This window comes from Oratosquilla oratoria, chromosome 15 (assembly GCF_046742065.1).
Source record: "Oratosquilla oratoria isolate Oo_2021 chromosome 15, ASM4674206v1, whole genome shotgun sequence".
Classification (NCBI taxonomy): Eukaryota; Metazoa; Arthropoda; class Malacostraca; order Stomatopoda; family Squillidae; genus Oratosquilla; species Oratosquilla oratoria.
The window spans coordinates 45,781,695-45,807,678 of record NC_134791.1 but is presented as its reverse complement, the minus strand read 5'-3'; the positions used below and the strand labels follow the sequence as shown (position 1 = coordinate 45,807,678).

The following is a 25,984-nucleotide window of genomic DNA, read 5'->3' as shown; positions in this document are numbered from 1 at the left end:
TAAACTTCAGACCAGTATCCCTTACAAGCACAGTAGCTAAAATATGCGAAAAAGTCATCAGAAACAAATGGACCAAACACTTGGAAGAAAATAAAATAGTACACCCTAAACAATTTGGCTTTAGAAGTGGAAGATCATGTACCACAAACTTAACCCCTTCAATACAATGACACCTACATAGGAGTCATGAGGAGCAAGTGGGTACGCGAGGATGCCGATGTTGGCGTCTTGATTATATATATTGTAGTTGTACCTGCGTGACCCCCATACTCTGTAAACTGGCTTCATCATATTTTCTATGGTTATCAAAATTCACAGGTGAAAGAGAACGAGCAATACAGCAGTAACTTTATTTTTTATAATGCGAGTATTATGATGCAACATCGCACGTCTGGCAGCTAATGCTGCCCACGAGATTTTGGCCCATATTGAAGGGGTTAACCCCTTCCATACGGTGCCGCACACGTAGGCGTCATGGACTTAGATCTTGGTGGCAGCAGCCAATGCCAGCCGTACGACGTGTCGTAATAATACTCGCATCATAAAATATAGTCACCGCTTATATCGATCGTTCTCTCTTCACCCGTGAATTTTGATAACCATAGAAAATGCGATTACAAAAGAATTAGAAAGAATGTCATTATGGAGGGGTGACTACAATAAATATAATCAAGACGCCGATATGGCAGCCTCGTGAATACACTCGCTCCCCATGACGCCTACGTGTGCGGCACCGTATGGAAGGGGTTAATATGCTTTTACTTGAGAGTAATTGAGATAATACAAGAAAGAGATGGCTGGGCAGATTGTGCCTTCTTGGACTTGCAGAAGGCATTTGACAAAGTACCACATAAAAAATTAATAAGAAAATTTGAGATAACAGAAGGAATACAAGGTAAGTTACTGGAATGGATGAAGGATTTCTTAACTGGGAGAATACACTTCACACCCCTCCACCCTCCCTCTTATCTTAGCATCTCCTGGATGACGGGTCATCCCTGCACCTTCTCCACTGCCCTGGGTCAGAAGCAGTGTCGCAAGACACAGCACATCCACAGCAAGGCCACTTCATTAAATCGGCAACTCTCCGTCCACCCATGCATAAAAGGAGAAGACAGAGAGAAAACCCTTCGGGCTGCGTCAAATTTTGCTCACACATACTACCTCACCACCCCATCCCCCCGCCCATTCCACCTCATGCATCACAACATCCTCCATATACAACCATTCTCCATTCACCCGTCTTCTGTCCTCTCCCGTCCTTCCTCAACAGACATTCCCCTCTTCCCCAAAGCCCCCTTCACCCCATCCATCCACCTCATCCTAGGACGTCCCCTCATGTTCACTCCCTTCACATCTGCCTTCCATACCTCTTTTACTAGTCTTTCTTCACTCATTCTTTCCATGTGTCCAAACCATCCTAATACACATTTAGCAACTCCCGAAAATATTCTGCTCATCTTCCCCTTACTGCCTTCTCTTCCATTATCATCTCTCCATCTGCACCTTTTACCTTTTCTTTTCTACTTGATTCGCCTCCTTTTCCTCTCTTAACCACTTCTATATGGTGACGCCTATGTAGGCGGGATGAGGAGCAAGTCGATGATGCCGACGTCAGCATCTTGATTATATTTATTGTAGTCGTACCTACGTAATCTCCATTCTCTCTAAACTGGCTTTATCAATTTTCTATGGTTATCAAAATACACGGGTGAAAGAGAACGAACGATTGAGCACTGACTTTATTCTTTATAATGCGATTATTATGACGCAACATCGCACGTCGGGCAGCTAATGCTGCCAGACATGCGATGTGCCCCGGAGTGAAGAGGTTAATATCTTTCCAAAACATCTTTTTATTATTTTCAAAATTTTCTGTCATACTCTTACCCCATTTCACATCTGCTCTCCTCTTTGCCTCCTTTACCTTGTGCTTTACTTCTTTTTTCTTTTCTTTGTACCTCTCATATGACTCCCTCGTCCTATTTTGTAACCAATCTGTGAAAGCTCGCTTCTTCTCTTCTACAACTTTCTTTGTTTCCTCATCCCACCATTCAATACCCTTCCTTCTATTTCCTCCTGTCCTTCTTGTTCCACACACCATCTTTGCACACTTTGTGACTCCCTCCTTGAACCATCCCCATTCCTCCTCCACTCTTAGCTCTACTCTATCCTTCACTCCCTCCCACTCCTCGCTCAGCTTCTTCTTGTAATCCTTCTCCTTTTCCTTTTCATTTACAGAGTTCACTCTAAGCACCTCCCTACCTTTTGTCCTTTTCCTCTCAAATGAACTCAAATGATAGCAGAAGAAATACTATCAATAGCGGCAAAACTAGCAATGAGTGAAAATTACAAAAATGTGTGGATAAAAAAGGAAATGAATGAAGAGAAAATAGAGAAAGACAGGGCACTGAGAAATGAAGCTAAGGAAAAAAGCGAGAAAAGATTGGAGACTGAAAAAAATTAGTTTTTTTTTTGGAGAGTTCTGGATCTGAGACTGAGAAAATGGTACATCAGATAAATGGAAACATAAACCAAAAAAGAGAAGAAAAAAATTAAAATTGGCATTTACAAACATGGACAGTATGATTTCTGGAATAAATTAATTAAACGACTTCTTGTCAATAGAGAAACCAGACATAATGGGAATTGTGGAGACAAAACTAAAAGGTCCTATACAATCAAGTATGGTGGGACAAGGTTTATAACCTTTGGTCAAAAAATAGAATGGATTAACAAGGGGAGGAGCCATGTTATTGACTAGAAAGGGCTTAAATGTAATAAAGATAGCAGAAGGTAAAGAAAATGTGGAACTGATCTCAATTAAAGTTGTTGAAAATAGCAGTATGAAAACCAGAAAGTTCATAGTTGTATATGTGCCCCCTAAAACAAAAAACTTGGTTTGACAGTGAACACTCAAAATTACTAGAAGACACAAAGAATGAATTAACAGAGACACTGAAATATGGAGAAAACATAATAATTATGGGTGACTTTAACGCAAAGGAAATAAATTGGGAAGAATTGACAATAAAAGGTGGAGAGGAACTCTGGGGCAATGTCCTACTGGATCTGACCATTGATTATACATTGACTCAATGGGTCAAAGAAAATGCTAGATATAGACATAATGAAGAACCATCGAGACTAGACTTGATATTCACTTCTGAGTCTGAAATTGTAGACAAAATGAATTATAAGACACCAATTGGGAAGAGTGACCACATAATAATAGAGTTCAAGCTTAAGGAACAAAATATTGTGAGAAGAAATGAGAAACACAGAGAAGGAAGATTAATGTACAACAAAAGTGACTTTGTAAAACTTAGAAAAAACGATTCAAAATGCTAGTTGGGAAAATTTTCAAATGATGAAACAAAGATGGAGGAGAAATGGAACATTTTTAAAGAAAAATATAAGGAGAGAACAAATAAACATGTACATACATATACTAAGGCTTTTCCCCCTTACAAGGGAGGTAGCCAAAAAGGAAAAGGCATAAAATCATTCCCACCCATTCCATCCCTGAATACACTCCACACTCCTCCACCCTCCCTCTCATCTCAGCATCTCCCCTTCTGGGGTATTGGCTGCTTGTTATTGTGGCAAAGTAGCAAGCAGTTGATACTTTAGGGTCTATATGGGGCGCCCCTACGGACCAGAGCCACACATTATTTTGTCTATGATAGAGGAAAAATCTTCATAGAGAAATGATGACACTTATATAATAGGACTGTCCCTCCATTATGCTGTCCCCCAACCCCTTGCTGCTGTCCTGTACCATTTCTCTGAGTATTCACTTTCTGCTGTGGGGGAATTCCCTGTGATGGGGGAAAGGAATACTGCCACCAAGTATTTCCACTTGGATCGTAAGAGGTGAGAAGAAAGGGATGGGGAGTGGGACTAGGCATCCTTCTCCTTGTAGCCCCACAGGGGACATTCCTAAATGGAAAAAAAAAAAGTTAAAGTAAATAAACATGTACCAAAGCAAAAACAAAAAAGGGTTTACATAAAGTGTTGGTATAATAAAAAAAAAAGTAGTGATGCTAAAGATTGGAAAAATTGGAAAAATTGGAAAAAAGACAAAAAAGTGACTAAATGGCAAACATACATCAAACTGAGAAATATGTAGATATACGCAGAGAAGAAAAAAGAAACTATGAAAAAAATATAATAGACAAATGCAAAGACCAACCTAAACTATTTTACAGATATGTAAATGATAAACTAAAAGACAAACATGAAATAGTGAAACTGTGTGCAGGAAACAAAGAATATATAGAAGATATAGAAACGGCTGAAGGTCTGTATTTACAATTGAAAGCTCACAAATGTGAGATGAAGGACAGCGAGAAGGATCCCCCAAAATGAAAGAAATATCACTGACACAGAAAGAAATAAGGGACCAAATAAAGAACCTTGACGTCAGAAAGTCATATGGGCCCAACAGAATAGTGAACTGGATATTGAAAGAATGTATAGATGAACTTACAGATAAAATACACAAGATAATTGACTTCTCACTCAAAGAAGTTAAAGTACCACAACATTGGAAAAATGCAAATATTGTACCAATATACAAGGGAGGAGATAAAGAAAATCTAACAAACTATAGACCAGTATCCCTTACAATCACAATTGCAAAAATATGCAAGTTATTAAAAATAAATGGATTAAACACTTGGAAGAGAACAACATACTAAACCCCAAGCAATTTGGATTTAGAAGTGGAAGATCATGTACTACAAACTTAATATGCTTTTACAATATGCTTTTACTCAAGATTAATAGAAATAATACAAGAAAGAGACGGATGGGCAGACTGTGCCTTCTTGGACTTAAAAAAGGCTTTTGACAATGTACCACACAAAAAACTACTAGGAAAAATTGAAACAATAGGTGGAATACAGGGAAATTCATTGGAATGGATGAAAGACTTCTTGAATGGAAGAAAAATGAGGGTAGTACTTATAGAAAAGAATACAAATTGGGTAGATATGATAAGCAGAGTCCCCCAAGGCTTTGTATTGGCTCCAATAATGTTTGCTGTTTATATAAACGACATGGATGAAGGCGTGGAATGTTATATGAAGTTCTTTGTAGATGTGAAACTATTGAAGAGAGTAAGTACAGAAGAAGATTCCAAATCTTTTCATGAAGATCTGGACAAAGTCTGGAAATGGAGTATAATGGAATTTGGAAAAAGCAAAAATAGAATCTTAGGTCAATATAAAATTGGTACAAAGTAAAAAAAGTAAATTCAGAAAGGGACCTAAGAGTAACTATCTCAAACAACATGACACATGCCAACAAATTACTCAGAGAAACTTTGAACTTATTAAGATCAACGAAAGTGACCTTTGACTACATGGATAAAGAAATGGTAAAGAAAATACTAGTTTCACTGATAAGACCAAAATTGGAATATGCAGCCTTTCTATGGAGACCTAGTACAAAAAAAAAACTAGAAAGAATTCAAAGAGCAATGACAAAGACAAATGACAATGACAATTTGCAATTTGACAAAAGAATAAAGATTGGAAAAACTAAATTTACCAACCCTAGAACAAAGAAGAGAAAGAGGTGATTTGATAACTATTTACAGAATTATGAAAGGGATGGAAATTCTTGATAGGGATGACCTACTAAAATGGGACAGAAGAGCTACAAGAGGACACGAGAAGAAACTTAAGAAAGACAGTTACAGAAGAGATCTGAAAAAGAATAGCTTTCCACACAGAGTAATAGATATCTGGAACAAACTGAAAGAGGAAACAGTGAGTGCTAAAACTATACATGACTTTAAGAAAAAACTGGATGCGGAAAGATACAACAGTGGGTCACTACGAGCATAGCTCTCCTCCTGCAAAATACAACTAGGTAAATACACACACTGGGGGTAATTCCTAAAAGATCCTGTATGAATGAAACCCCAAAATCATATCAAAGGTTCGATAATTACGCTTTTTCAGGGTTTGCAAGAGAAAGTGGATTTTTAGGTATAGGGGTCTGGAGTTGGATACAAAAATATTTTAAAAAATAGGGATATTACTGATTTGTTGGATGAACTAATACAATTGAAAAAAAAGAGTACAGGGAAATGCACAAAGAAAAAAGTCAACTTAAAAGAGCTAATGACAAGACCAACAAGGAGCTTGATCTGAATAAAGAATTAAATATGATCAGAAATGAGAATGAATGAAAAATGAAGGTAAAAACAAAAATGAAGCCTTGAAAAAGGAAGTGAGAGAACAAATACAAGTGGTGACCGAGAAAGTAGGAGAAATGATTAAGGAGACTGATCACCAAGAAATAAAAAAAACAATGGAAAGTGGAACAAAAAAATCAAAAGTTAACTTTAAAGGAAATAGTACAAGTGGAAGAAAATGCCAAAGAAACTGTAAGCAAAGTAATCAAGGAAAAAGAAAATTAGGTCAAAGCAGATATAAAAAAAGTGCATTGTAGTTTATGGTATTAAAGAAAAATATAATGTACCTATATATCAAAGAGAAAAGGATGAGAAAGAAATTGCCAAAGCAATTCTGAAGGAGATACAAGAGGAGGGACAGGATATGGACAAAGAGATTAAGGAAGTGCATAGAATGGGCAAATACTCTAAAGAAAAACAATATAGGCCACTAAAAATCCAACTAAGGTCTCAGTGATAGCAGAAGTATTATCAAAAACAACAGAGCTAGCAAATAATTAAAATTACACAAATACATGGAAAAAAGTAATAGACAGAAGAGGAGGAGAAAGGAAAAAATTAAAAATAAGATATACCAACACAGACAGCATGATTTCAGGACTAAACAAATTAAACAATTATATGGCATTAGAAAAACCAGATGTAATGGGAATTGTGGAAACAAAATTAAGAAGTCCTCTACCACTAAACACTGTGGGACAAGGTCTATACAACCATTGAATGAAAAATAGAAAGGAGAAACAAGGTGGAGGTGTCATGTTTTTTTATTATGAAAGGCTTAAATGTGACTAAGATAACAGAAGGAAAAAATAATGTGGAATTGATTATGATAAAAGTTGAAAAGTGATATGAAAAGTAGAAAATTTGTAGTAATGTATGTACCCCCTAAAACACAGTCTTGGACAGAAAGCGATCATTCCAAAATGTTGGAAGACACAAAGAATGCACCAACTGATTTACTGAAAGAAGGAAATATAGTAATATGGGTGACTTTAACTCAAAAGAAATATGTTGGGAAGAAATGACAGTGAAAGGAAGAGAAGGCCTCTGGGGAAACATACTACTGGATGTGACCATAATAATAACACAATAAAGTAATAAATAAATAAAAAATTATCCAGTCATCCACAGACCAATTCTTCAATCCAGTCCCTTCAACCTCAAAAGCCTTCTCCCCTCCACCTATAATGATTACCTCATCATCATTGTATGCTTGCACCACATCAATCATTTTTGCGCCACCTTCTAATTTTTTTTTTCTACCACCAACTTTGTTTCTATCAAGATGGCCTGACACTTTTTAGCACTGCTGCTATCGTCACTAACTTTACACTTACCACCAGGCATGATGAATAAGGGATGTGGTGAATACAGTATTCTGAGATAAAATCATTTCCAGGGTACAAATGGAGCACAGCACGTCTGACTGCATTCACAAGTAAACAGGCAGCACTGCCTAGGTAGTAGTGTAAACATGAACTAGTCTGAAGTGCTCAACTCAGACTTTCAGCTTTTGCATCCAAACAAAAAATGAACTAATAGAATTCTTTTTTGTATCTCTGAATGTTCATAACTTGAATGTTCACAATTCAGGTGGTGTCTGTATCATGTTGTTGTCTGGATATTGTTAGTGTAGGGCATTGTAATCCATGGTGTTCTGTGTCTTCTGTGTGGTGGTTGCATCTAGGGTAGTTTGAAATTGTGGCCAGGCCTACATTGTGTTTGTGTTTTTTTTAAAATAGATGGTGTTCTCAGTCCAGTCATGCTAGTGTGATTCTTGTCTGGTGTTGTTGTCATTCCCTAGACTGTCTGGCCAAGCAGTCGGTATAAGAGGGCTTTCAACAGCAGCATATTTCTCAAATATTGACAACATATCATCCAGTACTAAAAAACAAGAGAAGAATAGAGACTGAAAAAGAATGAATTCTTTTTTAGAGTACTGGACCTGAGGCCAAGAAATTGGTACATATAAAAAACAAAGAAAGGAAACATAATTAAAAAAAAAAAGAGAAGAAACAAAAAATTAAAAATAACATATACATATGTACTAACATAGACAGCATGATTTTAGGACTACACAAATGAAATCATTGACAGTAGAGAAACCAGAAATAATTGAATTGTGGAGACAAAATTAAAAGGTCCTCTACCATCAAATACTGTGGGACAAGGTCTATACAACCATTTGGCAAAAAATAGAAAGGCGAAACAGGGTGGAGTCATGTTTTTGACTAAGAAAGGCTTAAGTGTGACTAAATAACAGAAGGAAACAATAATGTGAAATTAATTATGATTAAAGTTGAAAACAGTGACATCAAAAGTAGAAAATTTGTAGTAATATAAGTGTCCCCAAAAACACAGTCTTGGGCAGATAGTGATCATTCCAAAATGTTGAAAGACACAAAGAATGCATTAATTGAATTACTGATAGGAAACAGTAATTATAGGTGACTTTAATTCAAAAGAAATATGTTGGGAAGAAATGACAGTGAAAGGTGGAAAAGAACCTTTGGGGAAATATTCTACTGGATATGACTATTGAATACACTATGACTCAATGGATAAAGGAAAATACCAGGTATAGAAACAATGAAGAACTGTTGAGACTAGATCATTTACATCAGAGCCTGAAATCATGGATAAAATAAAATGCAAGACACCAATTGGGAAGAGTGACCACATCTAATAGAGTTCAAACTAAAAGAACAGACTGATTTGAGAAATGAGAAACATAGAAAAGGAAGACTAATGTACAACAAACACATTTTGAGAAACTCAGAAAATTCTTTCAAAATGCAAACTGGGAAAAATTCTTAAATGAAGAAAAAAAGATGGAAGAGAAATGGAACATATTAAAAGAAAATTATGAGGGAATAGACAAATATGTACCAAAGAAGAAACAAAAATGTGTGTAAATGAAGTGCTGGTGCAACAAAAATGTAATGAGGCTAAAGATAGAAGAGACAAAGCCTGGAAAAGATGGAAAAAAAAAAAAGAGCAAGTGGCAAATATACATCAAACTAAGAAATTATGTAAAACTACGCAGAGAAGAAAAGAGAAACTATGAAAAGGACATAATAGGAAAATCCAAGGACCAACCTAAACTATTCTACAGGTATGTGAATGACAAACTAAAAGATAAATATGAAATTGCGAAACTGTGTCAAGGGAATAATGAATATATAGATGATGTAGAAATGGCTGAAACTATGATCAAACCTTTTAAATCTGTATTCACAAATGAAAGTACACAAAATTGGGAGGATGGACAGAAAGATCTCCCCCAATGAAAGAAATAACTGTGACACAGAAGGAAATAAGGGACCAAATAAAAAACCCTTGACATCAGAAAATCACACAGGCTGGATAGAATTGCAAATTTGATATTAAAAGAATGTATAGATGAACTATTAAACAAAATATACAACATAATTGATTTTTCACTCAAAGAGGGAAAACTACTACAAGATTGGAAAAATCCAAATATGGTACCAATATACAAAGGAGGGGACAAGGAAAATCCAACTAACAATAGGGTCTCCCTTACAAGCACAATAGCAAAAATATGTGAAAAAGTTATCAAAAGTGAATGGATTAAACATTTGGAAGAGAATAATATACTAAATCCATAACAATTTGGATTTAGACACAGAAGATCATGTGCCACAAATATGATTTGCTTTTACTCGAGGCTAATAGAAGTAATACAAGATAGGGATGGATGGGCAGATTGTGCCTTCTTAGATCTACAAAAAAGATTTGATAAATTACCACACAAAAAAATACTAAGAAAAACTGAAATAATAGGTGGAATACAAGGAAAGATATTGGAATGGATGAAAGATTTCTTGAACAGGAGAAAAATGAGGGTGGTACTTAGAGACAAGAACTCAACCTAGGAAGAAATTATAAGTGGAGTCCCACAAGGTTCTGTATTGGCTCCGATAATGTTTGCCACATATATAAATGACATGAAGGTGTGGAATGTTATATGAACTTCTTTGCAGATGATGCAAAACTATTGAAGAGAGTAAGTACAGAGGAAGATTGTAGATCACTACAAAAAGACCAGGATAATGTCTGGGAATGGAGTCAAAAGTGTGAAGTGAATTTCAACATCAAGAAATGTAGTAAAATGGAGTTTGGAAAAAGTACAAATCTATATCGGGACAGTATAAAATTGGTACAAAGGAAGAAGAGGGAAGGAAGAGGGTGGAAGGGAGTGGAGTATGATAGGGATGGAATGGGTGGGAATGGTTTTTACACCTTTGTTTTTTGGCTACCTCCCTTATAAGGGGGAAAAAGCCTTTGGTATATGTATGTATGCATGTACAAAGGAAGTCAAAAAGTTAACTCAGAAAGGGACCTAGGAGTAACCATCAGCAATGACATGGCACCAGATAAACATATCAACAGAATAGTGGGAGAAGAGATCTGAAAAAGAATAGTTTCCCACACAGAGTGGTGGATATCTGGAATAAATTGGATGAGGAAACAATGAGTGCAAAAACTATACAAGAATTTAAGAACAAACTTGATGCTGAAAGATACAAAGATGGGTCACTACGAGCATAGCTCTCTTCCCGTAAAATACAACTAGGTAAAAAGAATATAAGGAAAATTTAGAAAATCCAGAGAGCAACTATGAAGATGGCCCCAACAATATCAAAACGGTCATATGAGGGCAGATTGTCAAAACTAGAATTACCAACTCTGGAACAAAGAAGAGAAAAGGGTGACTTGTTGACTATCTACAGAATTATGAAAGGTATCGAAGTCCTGGATAGAGAAGACTTACTAAATTGGGATAAGAGAAACACAAAGGGACATGGAAGGAAGCTCAAAAAGGACAGCTATAGAAGAGACCTGAAAAAACACAGCTTTCCCCACAGAGTAATGGATGTATGGAACACACTAAACAAAAACAGTGTGTGCAAAAACAATACACAAATTTAAGGACAATTTAGACATGGAAAGATACAGAGACAGGACACCATGAGCATAGCTCCCCTTCCCATAAGGTACAACTAGGTAAATACATGAAACATCTACACAGAAACATATTCACATCCAGGTAACTAATCAAGCCTTCAAGAAAGACCACCTGGTGTAGGAGGAGTTTCTCTGTGGGACTTGTATCTGGGGGTTGTTGTTAGAGTATTGAGTTTGGTGGTCTTTCTTTTGAAGTGCTTAACCCCTTCCAAACGGTGCCGCACACGTAGGCGTCATGGACTTAGATCTCGGTGGCAGCAGCCAATGCCAGCCGTACGACGTGTCGTAATAATACTCGCATCATAAAATATAGTCACCGCTTATATTGATCGTTCTCTCTTCACCCGTGAATTCTGATAACCATAGAAAATGCGATTACAAAAGAATTAGAAAGAATGTCATTATGGAGGGGCGACTACAATATATATAATCAAGACGCCGATATGGCAGCCTCGCGAATACACTCGCTCCCCATGACGCCTACGTGTGCGGCACCGTATGGAAGGGGTTAATTAGTTACCTGGGTGTGAATATATTTCTGTGTAGATGTTTCATGTGGTTTGGGTGATATGTTGTCAATATTTGAGTAGTATGCTACTGGGGTAGTTTTTTGTTGCATTCTGTTGGCAGTGCTTATAAGATGTAGTGTGAAGGGTTTTGGCATAGAATTGTATTCCTTTCATTTTCATAGTTTGTTGTATTTGAAGGATTTTGGTTTCAGAGTGTAGGTGTCCTATCAGGGTGGTTTTGGCATATCTGTTATTACTTTCAGTGCTTCAATCTGTAGTGTTTGTGAGTGTTGTTGTTTGATTTGTTGATTGATGGAAACCATGCTGAGGAGGCATATTCTAGGGTTGTTTTTATGAATTGTTTAAAGATGGTTATTAAAGTTTCTTTATTTCCCAGTTGTGCTAGAAATGGTTGTCAATAGATTTTTTTTTTTCAATTTTTACTCTCAAGTCCCTTGATATGTGGGCTGAATGTCACATGGACATCACTGCATAGTCTTCCTGCTATAAAGTCGATTAGCCACTTCTTGTTATGGTTATTAATCTCTATGATATTTTTGGAAAGTACAGTATGTGTCTGAGGTCCTTGCTAAAGAAATTATATATTTTTAACTACTGCAACTGTAATTGTTCTTTCTGGTGAGGCTTTTTGTTAAAGTTTTCCAGGACTTGTGGAATGTTTGTGAGCAGATAGCAGGTAGCATGGTCCTCTTTGATTCCATGTTGATTCGAGGAGGTAAGTATTTCTGATTTGATTCTTGCTGCAACTAACCTTTCCATCAGTTTGGATATCGTGGATAATAGTGAGATTGGTCTATATGATGAGGGGTCCTCCAGTGATTTGTTTGGTTTCAAGATAAGTAATACACGATCTTTCTTCTTGATGTTTTGAATATTGTTGTTTAGCCAGTAGTTGAAAATATCTGTTAAGGCTCTTATGCATTTTGGCCAATGTGTTTGAGGTGGATGTTTGAGATCCTGTCTAGATCTTCAGCTCTGGAGTTTTTTTAGTTTCTTAATGGCCCTTCCACCACTGCCACCGTCACCACCATTACCCTTACCATCACCAACTCTACCAACACCACTAATACAACTATCACCATTACCACTACCATCACTACTGTCACCACCACATCCACCACTATCATCACCACCACATCACTACCATTATCATCACCACTACTACCTTCATTACCACCACTAATGACTGTTGGTGAACAAATACATATACATATGATAATTACTCTGTTTTGAAAAAGTAATAAATGAAATTTCTCTTTCAATACAAAGTTTACCTAATGTTAACCTTAAATCATTCTACATTACCTCCATTTAAGATTCAAGACATCATCTGCAAAGCCCAAGAAAAGCATACAGCAAATGGATAGCAGTGATGTGAGGAACTCTGAGAACTCAGAGTGTGGGAATGATGCATTGGGGTTCATGAAGTGCTGCCCAAAAGGAACCCCAAGAAAGAGGAACATCACAATGAGGAACACACAACCAGTGATGACTCCCAGGCCTTCTGGTCTGAAAGAGAGATAAGACACTGCATTGGTTATTAATTTCTATATAATACACTACAGCAATATGGGAGCAAAATTACAAACCTGGAGACTACAGAGTATAGGGGAACTCTAAAGGGAAGACTACTGGTCTGTTAAAGCCATTTGTCCATAGGTTGTGTGTGTTGAATGTAATGTATATAAAGAGTCATACTAATTACTGGCAACTACCAACAACTACCATCAACTCCAATGATATATCAAAATATATTGCTTTTAGTTAATATTGGCATGAGTTATTTGTGCTATATTAGTTTCAAAACATTTGGCCACATCAAGATTCAAGATGTGATGCATTACCGACAACTCGTAACTCAACACAAGCTAAATTAGCTTCACACACAATAAGTGGTAGCCTATTCAGCTGGACTAGTAATTGATTACATGATCATAAACAGAGCATTGCTCTAAATGGTAAAACTTCTAGATGAATTTTTTTTATGAATGGAGTTCCTCAGGTCTCCATTCTTGGGCCACTTCTATTCATAGTACAGTGAGTCCTCCTTATACAGTAATTCTTTATCCGGTAAATTCACGGTTACGGTATTTGGTAATTACTACCCATGATTCTATTTACGGTAAGAAAAATTCACAGATACGGTATCTGCTCGTGTTTTGAAGATGAAAGAGCAGGGAGAAGGTACGTCTGCCATATCCTATTATTACATGTTATAATGGATTTGGTGGCAATTTCAATTTGCGGTAAGGTTTTCAGGAACGCATATGTACCGTATAATGAGGACTTACTGTATTTATAAATGATATAGACCATGAACTGAAATCTATTGTCTCCAAATTTGCTGGGCAGGGGACTAGAGATGGTTAAAGAAAATGGATAAAAGTGGCAGGTGAGTCATTTGGTGTTTGCACTTGTGGCAGGGTGAGAGGGGGGATTAAGGGAGTTAGTGACAGAGTTTGGGGAGGTATGTAATAGGAGAAAGTTGAAGGTAAATGTGGGTTAAAGTAAGGTGATGAGATGTACAAGGTTAGCTTTATGTATTTGGAGTTGCATGTGGCAGGAAAGGGAGGAGTGGAGGTAGAGGTAAATTGTAAATTGAGAGAAGTAAATGTCTTGGAAGAGTAAAAAGTGTCATAAGAAATAGGCATCTGGGAATGGATGCAAAAAGGAGATTGTATGAAGGGGTGATTGTGCCATAGGCTTTCTATGAGGTAGAGACTTGGAATTTATGAGAGGGAGAGAGTTAAAGTTTTAATGTGTTTGAAATGAAATGTCTGAGGAGTATCATAGGGGGTTATAAGGTTGGACAGAGTGAGAAACAAGGAGGTAAGGAAAAGAGCAAGAGTGGAAAAGGAGATGACAGATAGGGCTGATGAAAGAGTACTGGGATGGTTTGGACATATGGAAAGAATAAGTGAAGAAAAATTTGTAAAAGAGGTGTGGAAGGCAGAGACAGAGGGAGTGAATTTGAGGGGACAACCGAGGATGAGATGGATGGATGGGGGATGAAGGGGGCATTCAGTAAGAGGGAAATGTCTGTTGAGCAAGGAATGGAGAAGGCAAGAGACAGGGATGAGTAAAGAGTGACTTTGTATAAATGATACTGTTATGCAAGGAAGGGAGGGGCAAGGGTGGAGGGGTTAGGGGGTGCCTATGAGTGAATGATATTCTGACGTAGCCTGAAGGGATTCCTCCCAATTTTCTCTTTTTCTGCATGAGGGAATGGAGAAGGGGTTCACCAATTAAGTGAAGCAGCCTTGCTGTGGATGTACTGTGTCCTGCTAGATTGCTACTGACCCAGGGCAGTGGGCAGGATACAGGAATGACCCATCATCTATGAGGAGTTAAGATGAGAGGGAGGAAAGAGTAGAGGAGGAAAGTGGAATGCGTAGGAGTAGGTACGTGCCTTTGACTTGGCTATCTTATTTATAAGCAGGAAAAAGCTCTTGGTATATAGATTGAAAGGTGTTTGAATGTGTTTAAGATGAAGTGTTTACAAAGTATGGTGGGGGTTATGAGGATGAAAAGAGTGAGAGATGTGGAGGAGAGGCAGAAAGTTGAGGTGGTAAAAGATGTGGCAGATAGGACTGATCACAGAATATTGGGATGGTTTGGGCATATGAAAGGAATGAATGAAGAGAAACTAGTAAAATGTGTGTGGAGGGCAGAGGTGGATAGAGTGTATATTAGTTAATAAGAGGGGAGAGAGGGGAGATATGGATACTGTTTATTATTAATTTAATTAAACTATGAACAGGTGAAATAATTATAAAAAGAATAATTCATGTTGGTGGTAGTCATGAGAGCCACTAAAGCAATTTTTTAATACAATAGTAAGAAAAGAGAATAGGTAAACAGTAACTACCAATTACATAGAGAATTAATAAATATGGCTATGAGGACTGACATCCACCCTGGATAGTTTGTTTCAAGATAAAAAAAAAAAACTACTCACATTTTTGTTTCCCTGTCCTTTTTATTCATGTCTCTGCCATATAAACCAGCTCCAATAAACATCTTTGATACTGCTGGTATTGTCCTGACAACAGTTATGACTGCTGCCACAGACAGGGCTAGATTCACAACTACTGCAAACAACATGTCTGAAAAAATTTATTAAATAATAACAACAACAACAACAATAACAATAATAATAATTACTTTGAAGATGTACAAAAATTTTGATTATCATTTACCAATAAGAATGATTTTTACACTAAATAGAACTCAATACATCTCATACACCCAATAAATAAAATCTTCATAAAGCATTCATTTGATAAATCTAGAGACAACAAACATCAAGTTCTGAATATTCTTTATAATAATGTCTTCTGAAGTACTTATTTAGCTTTATCTACCTGTTGCTTACCAGAGTTCAATAATATTCCAACCATTAACTAAAGAGTATAACTTATATGTATCATAACTCTATTCAACCTCATAGAGACACTACTGATACACTGTTAGTCTAGTTGTAGATTCAACATATATTTTCTCTATGGAATGTTTAGGTTATGTTATGTTAGAGCTATTGGACAATATAAGTTTCATGATAAATACATGTGCTTGAATGTTTCTGAAATTCTACCAAAAATTATTCCATACAGGCAAATATAATGCATGTTCAACAATGCTTTGACCTTAAAGTAATAGAATCATAACAGAAACTAAATGTAAAAACAAAGATATTACAGTTAGGTATAAATGATTATGACATGTGATGCCCTCTAGTGATGTACTTTTTATCTCTTTATAATCAATAGTACACATAACTACACATGGGAGAGGGTGATGGATGGGATGGTGGTGGATAGGGCTTTCATGGACTACACAGTAGTAACCAGGAGAAGAGTATGAAGAGTTTTAGATGTATGTATTCTAAGGGGAGACAGTGGTGGAATATCAGATCATTTTTTGGTGGAAAGTTGAGAGTGGAGGATTGATGGTGAAAGAGGAAAAGGACAGAAGGTAGGAAGGTGCTTAGAGTAAACTGTTTAAATGAGAAACAAAAGGAGGAGTACATGAAGAAGCTAAGGGAGGAGTGGGAGGGAGTGAAGGACATTTGAACTAGGAGTGGAGGAGGAATAGGGATGGTTCAAGGAGGGAGTCATAAGGTGTGTAAAGTTGGTGTGTGAAACAAGGAAGATGGGAGGACATAGAAGGAAGGGTAGTGAGTGGTGGGATGATGAAGCAAAGAAGGTTGTAGAAGAAAAAACCTGAGCATTCACAAATTGGTTACAAAATAGGAAGAGAGAATCATATGAGAAGTACAAAGAAAAGAGAAGACAGGTAAAGCATGATATAAAGGAGGCAAATAGGAGAGCAGATGTGACATGGGGTAAGAGTATAAAGTATGGCAGAAAATTTTGAAAGTAATAAAAATATATTTTGGAAGGAAATTAAGAGAGGAAGAGGATGTGAATCAAGAAGAGAAGGAAAGATAAAAGGTGCAGATGGAGAGATGATAATGGAAGAGTTGACAGTAAGAGGAAGATGGGCAGAATATTTTAGAAGTTGCTAAATGTGAAGGAGGATGGAGAGGGAAAGGTAGCTGCAGTGGGTAATGCTAAGAAAATAATGGTGGTGAATGAGGAAAATGGAGGTTAATAAGGAAAGATGAGGTGAAAGCAGTTATTAAAATGATGAGAGCATGTAAAACACCTGGGTTGGATGGGTGTCATGTGGAGTGTCTAAAAAAGGGACGTACAGTGATGGTGAACTGGTTGATGTGGTTGTTTAATGAGTGTCTAAAAGAGGGTAGAGTGCCAGAGGACTGGAGGAGTGCCTGTATAGTTCCATTTCACAAGGGAAAAGGGGACAAGTGTGAATATAGTAGTTTCAGAGGGATCAGTTCGTTGAGTGTAGTTGGGAAGGCTTATGGGAGGGTCTTGATTGAGAGGATTAGGAGAGGAACAGAGGGAGTAATTGGTAAGGAACAGGTAGGAGTTGTGTGGATCAGATTTTTGTGGTAAGACAGATATGTGCGAAAGCTATAGGAAAAGGTAAGGATGTTTTTTTGGCCTTTATGGATTTGGAAAAGGTTTATGAGAGGGTAGACAGGAAGGCAATGTGGGAGGTATTGCAAATATATGGGATAGGAGGAAAGCTGTTAAGCAGTCAAGAGTTTTTATGAGAGTATTAGAGCTTAAGTTAGAATTAGAAATGGAGAGAGTGAGTGGTCTGTGGTAAAAGTGAGACTTTGCCAGGGATGTGTTATGTTGCCTTGGCCTTGGAGAAAAATGGGAGATAAGCCTGTTGTTGTTTGCTGATGACACTGTGCTTATGGCAGGATCAGAGGAGGGATTAAGGAAGTTAATGACACAGTTTGGAAAGGTGTGCGAAAGGAGGAAGTTGAAGATAAATGTGGGTAAAAGTAAGGTGATGAGATGTACAAAGGGAGAATGTGGCAGCAAACTGGAAGTGAGTATTAAGGGAGAGAGACTGGAGGAAGTGGACAGCTTTAGATACTTGGATGCAAATGTGGTAGGAAAGAGAGTGGAGGTGGAGGTAGGGGTAGAATGTAGATTGATAGAAGCAAGTAAATGCCTTGGTGGATTATAAAGTAAAATGAGAAATAGACATTTTGGAATGGATGCTAAGAGGAGATTGTATGAAGGAGTGTTTGTGCCGACATCACTCTATGGGGCAGAAACATGGAACATAAGAGAGGAGGATTATGAATGTGTTTGAGATGAAACGCCTGAGAAGTATAGTTGGGGTTACTAGGCTGGATAAATTGAGAAACGAGAAGGTGAGGAGGAGAGCATGGGTGGAGAGGGAGTTGGGGGATAGGGTTGATGAAAGAGTATTGGGATGGTTTGGACACATGGAAAGAATGAGTTAAGAAAGATTAATTAAAGATGTGTGGAAGGCAGAGGTGGAAGGAGTGAACATGAGGTAAAAGGGGCATTGGGAAAGAGAGGAATTTCTGTTGAGGAAGGAAGGGAGAAAAGAGATGATAGGAGTGAGTGGAGAATGGTTGTGTGTGGATGATGCTGTGACTGCATGAGGGGGAGTGGGTGGAAGATGGGGGGTGAGGGAGTATGTGTGGATGATATTTTGATGCAGCCCGAAGGGATTTCTCCCCATCTTCTCTTTTACTCCATGAGGGGGGGGTCGCCAATTAAACGAAGTGGCCTTGCTGCAGATGTGCTGTGTCTTGTTACATTGCTTTTGACCCACGGCAGTGGGCAAGATGCAAGGATGACCCAAGATAAGAGGGAGGGAGGGGGGGTGAATAGGAGTGGAGCGTGTGGGGATGAAATGGGTGTGAGGGGATTTTATGCCTTTGTTTTTGGCTACCTCCCTTGTAATGGGGAAAAAAGCCTTTGGTATATGTCTGTATGTATAATCAATAGTTCCATTATGTTTCTAACAATATATTTAGTATAGTTAATAAAATATCAAACATATGAGTAAAACAAAGATGATTACATCCAAAATCGTATATACACACAAAACCCTGTAGTATTTACCCATTTTTTGTACAGTCTAACATTTTATCAAAACCAACCAAAACCCTCCACTTAATTGTGTCATATTTTGCTAAAACTTTCTGTGGATAAGTATTCTGGCATTTTTTTTCTAATGGTGAAACCAGGTATAACTTATCACCTATGCAATTTTGTAAATTATAATATATCAATGTAATAACTATCTTTCTTGGCAAAAATCAATAACAGAAAATGTTGCTAAAAGCTATGCATAATCAAACAAAGTCACATTGACTCCTTTAGATGCCATCTCTTTTTTTTATAGATTCAGAGCCCGAAGATGACAATGATGACCCTGATGACCTCTAGAATTACAGGTACCTCATTACTTAATGTAGATTAGGTTAGGTAGGTAGGTTTGATTAGGTTAGATAGGTTGGTTAGGTTAGGTTAGACGAATTTATCATATTTTAATTTCTTCGACTTCCGCATCTATCAAAGCAAAGATGGTTCCTCAAGCAGTCAAAGCACCTATATTTGCTTATGTATAGGTTTTAGCAACTTTTTGTCATTGATTTCTGCCAAGAATAAGGTATACTATGTTGATATATTATAATTTACAAAATTATTATTCAATCTTTTATTGCTGTATTGTGCAGGTGTACATACATACATATACCAAAGGCTTTTTCCCCCTTACACAAGGGGGTAGCCATGTATAATGTGCACTTCTAAAAGTTTACCTTACACATACATATACCAAAGGCTTTTTCCCCCTTACATGGGGGGTAGCCAAAAAGAAAAAGGCACAGAAATCACTCCCACCTATTTCATTTCCCATATATTCCACTCCCCTCCACCCTCCTCCCTCCCTCCTATCTTGGCACCTCCTAGATGACGGGTCATCCCTCCATCCTCTCCACTGCCCTGGGTCAGAAGCAGTGTCGCAAGACACAGCACATCCACAGCAAGGCCGCTTCATAAATTCGGCGACCCCCCCCTCTCCATCGCCTCATGCAGGAAAGGAGAAGTCGGGGAGAAATCCCTTTGGGCTGCAGCAAATTTTTTTCTCATACATACTTCCTCACTCCCCATCCCCCACCCACTCCCCCTCATGCATCACAGCCTCATCTATACACAACCCTTCTCCATTCACCCCTATCTTCTGTCCTCTCCCGTCCTTCCTCTACAGACATTCCTCTCTTTTGTAAAGCCCCTTTCACCCCATCCATCCATCTCATCCTAGGATGCCCCCTCATATACTCCTTCCACCTCCACCTTCCACACTTCTTTTACTAATCTTTCTTCACTCATTCTTTCCATGTGTCCAAACCATCCTAATACTCTTTCATCAACCCTATCTCCCAGCTCCCTTTCCACCCCTGTTCTCCTCCTCACCTCCTCATTTCTCACTCTATCTAGCCTAGTAACCCCTATCATACTTCTCAGACATTTCATCTCAAACACATTCAAACTCCTTCTCTCTTCCTCTCTCATGTTCCATGTTTCTGCCCCGTACATTGCTGTTGGCACAATCACTCCTTCATATAACCTCCTCTTAGCATCCATTCCCATATGTCTATTTCTCATTACACTTTTTAATCCACCAAGGCATTTACTCACTTCTCTCAATCTACATTCTACCTCCACCCCCACTCCTCCCTTTCCTGTCACAATCGCACCCAAGTATCTGAAACTATCCACTTCCTCCAGTTTCTCACCATTAATGCTCACTTCCAGCCTACTGTCACTCTCTACCCTTGTACATCTCATCACCTTACTTTTACCCACATTTATCTTCAGCTTCCTTCTTTCACACACCTTCTCAAACTCTGTCACTAACTTCCTCAATCCCTCCTCTGATCCTGCTACAAGCGCAGTGTTGTCAGCAAACAACAGCTGGCTCACCTCCCACTTTTCTCCATTTTCTTTAACCCCTTCCATACGGTGCCGCATACGTAGGCGGCATGAGGAGCAAGTGGATACGCGAGGCTGCCATATCGGCGTCTTGATTATATTTATTGTAGTTACCCCTGCGTAATGACATACTCTCTAAACTGTCTTCATCACATTTTCTATGGTTATCAAAATTCACGGGTGAAAGAGAGAACGATCGATATAAGTGGTGACTATATTTTATGATGCGAGTATTATTACGACACATTGTACGTCTGGCAGCTAATGCTGCCCGCGAGATTTTGGCCCGGACTGAAGAAGTTAATCATCTCCAAACCCTGACCCACTACCCTTGCATTCACCTCTCACATCACCCCATCCATGTAAAGATTGAATAGCCAGGGCGACATAACACACCCCTGACGAAGTCCCACCTTTACCTCAAACCATTCACTCTCTTCTCTATTTCTAATCCTAATGCAAGCTCTACTACTCTCATAAAAACTCTTGAGTGCTCTTAACAGCTTTCTTCCTATCCCATATATATGCAGTACCTCCCACAGTGCCTTCATATCTACCCTGTCGTAAGCCTTTTCCAGATCCATAAAAGCCCAAAAAATATCCTTACCTTTTCCTATAGCTTTCTCACATATCTGTCTTATCACAAAAATCTGATCTACACATCCCCTACCTGTCCTAAAACCACACTGTTCCTTACCAATTACTCCCTCTGTTCCTCTCCTAATCCTCTCAATCAAGACCCTCCTCTCCTAATCCTCTCAATCAAGACCCTCCTCTCCTTATCCTCTCAATCAAGACCCTCCTCTCCTAATCCTCTCAATCAAGACCTTCCCATAAGCCTTCCCAACTACACTTAACAAGCTGATCCCTCTGTAACTACTACACTCACACTTGTCCCCCTTCCCTTTGTAAAGCGGAACTATACAGGCACTCCTCCAGTCCTCCGGCACTCTACCCTCTCTTAAACAAACATTAAATAACCTCACCAGCCAGTCCACCATAACTGTACCTCCTTTCTTCAGACATTCTGCATGGCATCCATCCAACCCAGGTGCCTTACCTGCTCTCATCATCTTAACAGCTGCTTTCACTTCATCCTTACCTATTTCTCCTCCATTTTCCTCACTCATCACTCTCATTTTCTTCGTGCTTCCCACTGCAACTACCTTTCCCTCCCTATCCTCCTTCACATTTAGCAATTCCCTAAAATACTCTGCCCACCTTCCTCTCACTGCCTTCTCTTCCATTATCATCTCTCCATTTGCACCTTTTACCTTTTCTTCTCTACTTGATTCACCTCCTCTTCCTCTTTTAACTTCCTTCCAAAACATCTTTTTATTACTTTCAAAATTTTCTGTCATACTCTTTCCCCATTTCACATCTGCTCTCCTCTTTGCTTCTTTTATCTTATGCTTAACTTCCTTTCTCTTTACTTTGTACCTCTCATATGATTCCCTCATCCTAATTTGTAGCCAATCTATGAATGCCTGCTTCTTTTCTACACCCTTCTTTGCTTCCTCATCCCACCACTCACTACCCTTCTTTCTATTTCCTCCCACCCTCCTTGTTCCACACACCATCTTTGCACACCTTATGACTCCCTCCTTGAACCATCCCCATTCCTCCTCCACTCCTAGTTCTACTCTATCCTTTACTCTCTCCCACTCCTCTCTCAACTTCTTATACTCATTCTCCTTTTTTTCCTCATTTAAGCAGTTCACTTTAAGTATCTCCCTACTATCTGCCCTTTTCCTTTTTCTCCACCTATTCTCCACTCTCAATTTACCTTCCACCAGGAAATGATCTGATATTCCCCCACTCCCTCCCCTTAGACCATGTACATCCTTAACTCTTCCTACCATACTCCTGGTCACCACTATATAGTCCATTAACGCTCTATCTGCCACCCTTCCATCCACCACCCTCTCCCATGTGTACTTAAGCTTGACTTTCTTCTTAAACACTGTTTTTGCTATCATCAACTCTCTTTCAAGACATATCTCCACCATCAGTTCTCCACTACAATTTTTACCTAGAACTCCACACTTCCCAATCACTCCATGTATTGGTTCATTTCCTACCCTAATCCCTTTATGCACTCATTTATATCTACCCAAAATGCCTCCCTTTCCTCTACGTTCTTCTCACTACCAGGCCCATATGCACTTACAAAAACCCACATCTCCTTTCCCAGCTTCACCTTCATCCACATCAACCTTGATGACACCTCCTTCCACTCCACTACCCGCTTACTTATCTCTTCACTTACTAGTATCACCCCTTCTCTCCCTCATCCCCTCTTCACTCCTGAGTACCTCCCAGCTACACTCCCAAACTCACAGTTGCCCTTTTCTTTCATTTTAGTTTCACTCTAAGCCAGTACATCAATCTTTCTTCTCACAAACATACTGCCTATCTCTTCCCTTTTACTCTCATCTGTACCACATCCACATACACTAAAAAACCCAAACTTTAGGGTACTGGTTGGAAAGCTCCCAAACCCTCATATGCCTTTAATTTCTTTTTCAGGAATGTCCCCTTCTGGGGCTACAAGTAGTAGGACTCCTAATCCCATCCCCCATCCCTTTTTGTCGCCTTTTACAATTCAAGTGGAAATACTTGGTGGCAGTAGTCTTTTCCCCCCACCACAGGGTAGGTAGGCAAAAAAAGGAAATTAATTTTCAGAGAAATGGTACAGGACAGTAACAAGGGGTTGGGGGACAGCATAACGGAGGGACAGTCATAGTATAAAAGCGTCATCATTTCTCTATGTAGAGAGTTTTCCTCTTTTACAGACAAGATGATGTGTGACTCTGGTCCATAGGGGCACCCCATATAGACCCTAAAGTATCAACTGCATGCTACTTTGCCACAATAACATGCAGCATATATATATATATATATATATATATATATATATATATATGTATATATACATATATATATATAAATATATATACATGTATATATATATATATATACATATATATATATATACACACACACACATATATATATATATATATATATATATATTTATATATCAAACTTAATGATCAAGGGCAGTATCACACATAGAAAACTTCATGATTATGAACTATGCAAGTGATACTGGTGGAATACTAAGAAACTGACCATTATCTAAAAAGAAATATCAGATAAGTAATATCTGGTTTCACCATTTGAAAGAACATGTCAAAATACCTAACTACACCAAGTTTCAGCAAGATATGACAACAGTGGAGGGTTTTGGTGTGTTTTGCTCAGTTATGATAAAACATCAGACCCATTTTTATACCTGTCAGGACAGTCATGCTAATCACCATCTTCCACCCAAAAACACCCTCAAAATTTTATTTCTTGGTTTTGTTTTGCCAAAATTGTAATCAGCACCATTGAGAATCCTGAACACGAACAAATATTCTAGATACTGATGCGACCCACCAATGCTTTAAAAATTACAGACACAATAAAACATGGCACAAATAATTTATTGATGCCAATATTAACTAAAAATAATACCATTGGAGTTGTCAGTAGTTGTCAGCAATTGTTGGTAATTAGTATGACTGATCTAGTACAAGAGTAGAATTAGTGGTCCAGGACATTGTTTCTGCCATATTATATGTGTTTTGCATAAAACATGTAAATAATGTTGTCTAGAATATTATTCGGTTGCATTATGGGTTTTTGATTTTTCTGATTATGATTTTGGCAAAAACAAAACCCAAAAATAACATTATGATGGTGTTTAGAGGTGGAAGACTGTGGAAAACTGTGATTAGCAAGACCCCGAACAGGATACAGGCATTGAAAAAATAAGTCTTCTGGTCCTATTATCAAGCACATGAAATGACTTAATTTTTCGTACTGTGTCTGGAGACAAATTTAAACTCAAATTATTCTTAAAGCTGAGGTAAATCGATCCCAAATAATAATAAAAATTTACACATGATTGTACTCGACAGGATTATGGATATGTCACAACATTAATGTAACCCATAGGAGCAGTTAAAAATCAATTACTAATTTATTGTACTATAAAACCTAACATAATACCATAGAGTAATTCAGATTCTAAATATTTCTGCCATGTTGTTTCCATAACTATATATTTTGTTAACATCCAAACTCAAAGGTAACACAAAAATAACCACCTGAAGTCGGCGGGCAGCAGCTGTTGACATACAACCTACTGATGATAGCAGACAACAATCTTCCTGTTTCCATGACGACAGCAATCATCTTAACAAGAGCAAGTTATATTTGTGTAAATGAGAAAGTATCACAAAAATTAATCAACGCTGGCTGAACATTTGACAAGTAAGATTCAATTCACCCTCTCCCCGTCTGAATCCTACACAACCCCTGTATTTACGAACCATAGCCCCAGGCTAACAAAGTTAAATTTCTGTTGGGTGTAACATTTTCATTGGTTACATGAAAGGTATCGTTACACTGACGTATATATAGTATCTCCACATTTACCTTCCAATTTTTTGCATCAACTTATGTGAATAATTATTTGCGTTAATCAAAAAAAGAAATAATAGAAACTATGCAGAGAAACTGAAAGGCAGGGGTCAGCTTGTCTATCAAGGGAAGGTTTATCCTAAAGTGAAATTTATATTAAACAGCATTACTGAAAGCTTATGCATTAAATTCAAGTGTGATAACAAGGATATATTAATTGCTTCAATATATAGAAGCCCTAGTAGCAACATGGCAGAAAATTATAAACTGCATAAATTAAGGTGATGCAAGAAATGAGCAACAAACAATTTTCTTATCAAATAATTCTCGATTATTTTAATCTTCCAATCATAAACAGGACAAACTACACTACAACCGCTGAAATAAACAGTGTTGAGTATAAATTTATTGAAACGGTGAGAGAT

At 37.9% G+C, this 25,984-nt stretch overlaps 1 protein-coding gene across 1 annotated transcript in view; it reads right to left on the bottom strand.

Annotated features, from left to right (window-relative positions):
• Positions 1–25,472, bottom strand: part of Alg7 (Alg7 dolichyl-phosphate N-acetylglucosaminephosphotransferase) — a 75,285-nt gene extending 49,813 nt beyond the window's left edge. Inside the window, exons 1-3 of the mRNA XM_076198856.1 lie at positions 25,244–25,472; positions 15,689–15,836; positions 13,036–13,239 (exon numbers count right to left, since the gene is read on the bottom strand). Coding sequence (XP_076054971.1) covers positions 13,036–13,239; positions 15,689–15,836; positions 25,244–25,331 — 440 coding nt within the window. The 5' untranslated portion in view covers positions 25,332–25,472. The remainder of the gene's footprint in view (positions 1–13,035; positions 13,240–15,688; positions 15,837–25,243) is intronic.
• Between the last annotated feature and the right edge of the window lie 512 nt (positions 25,473–25,984).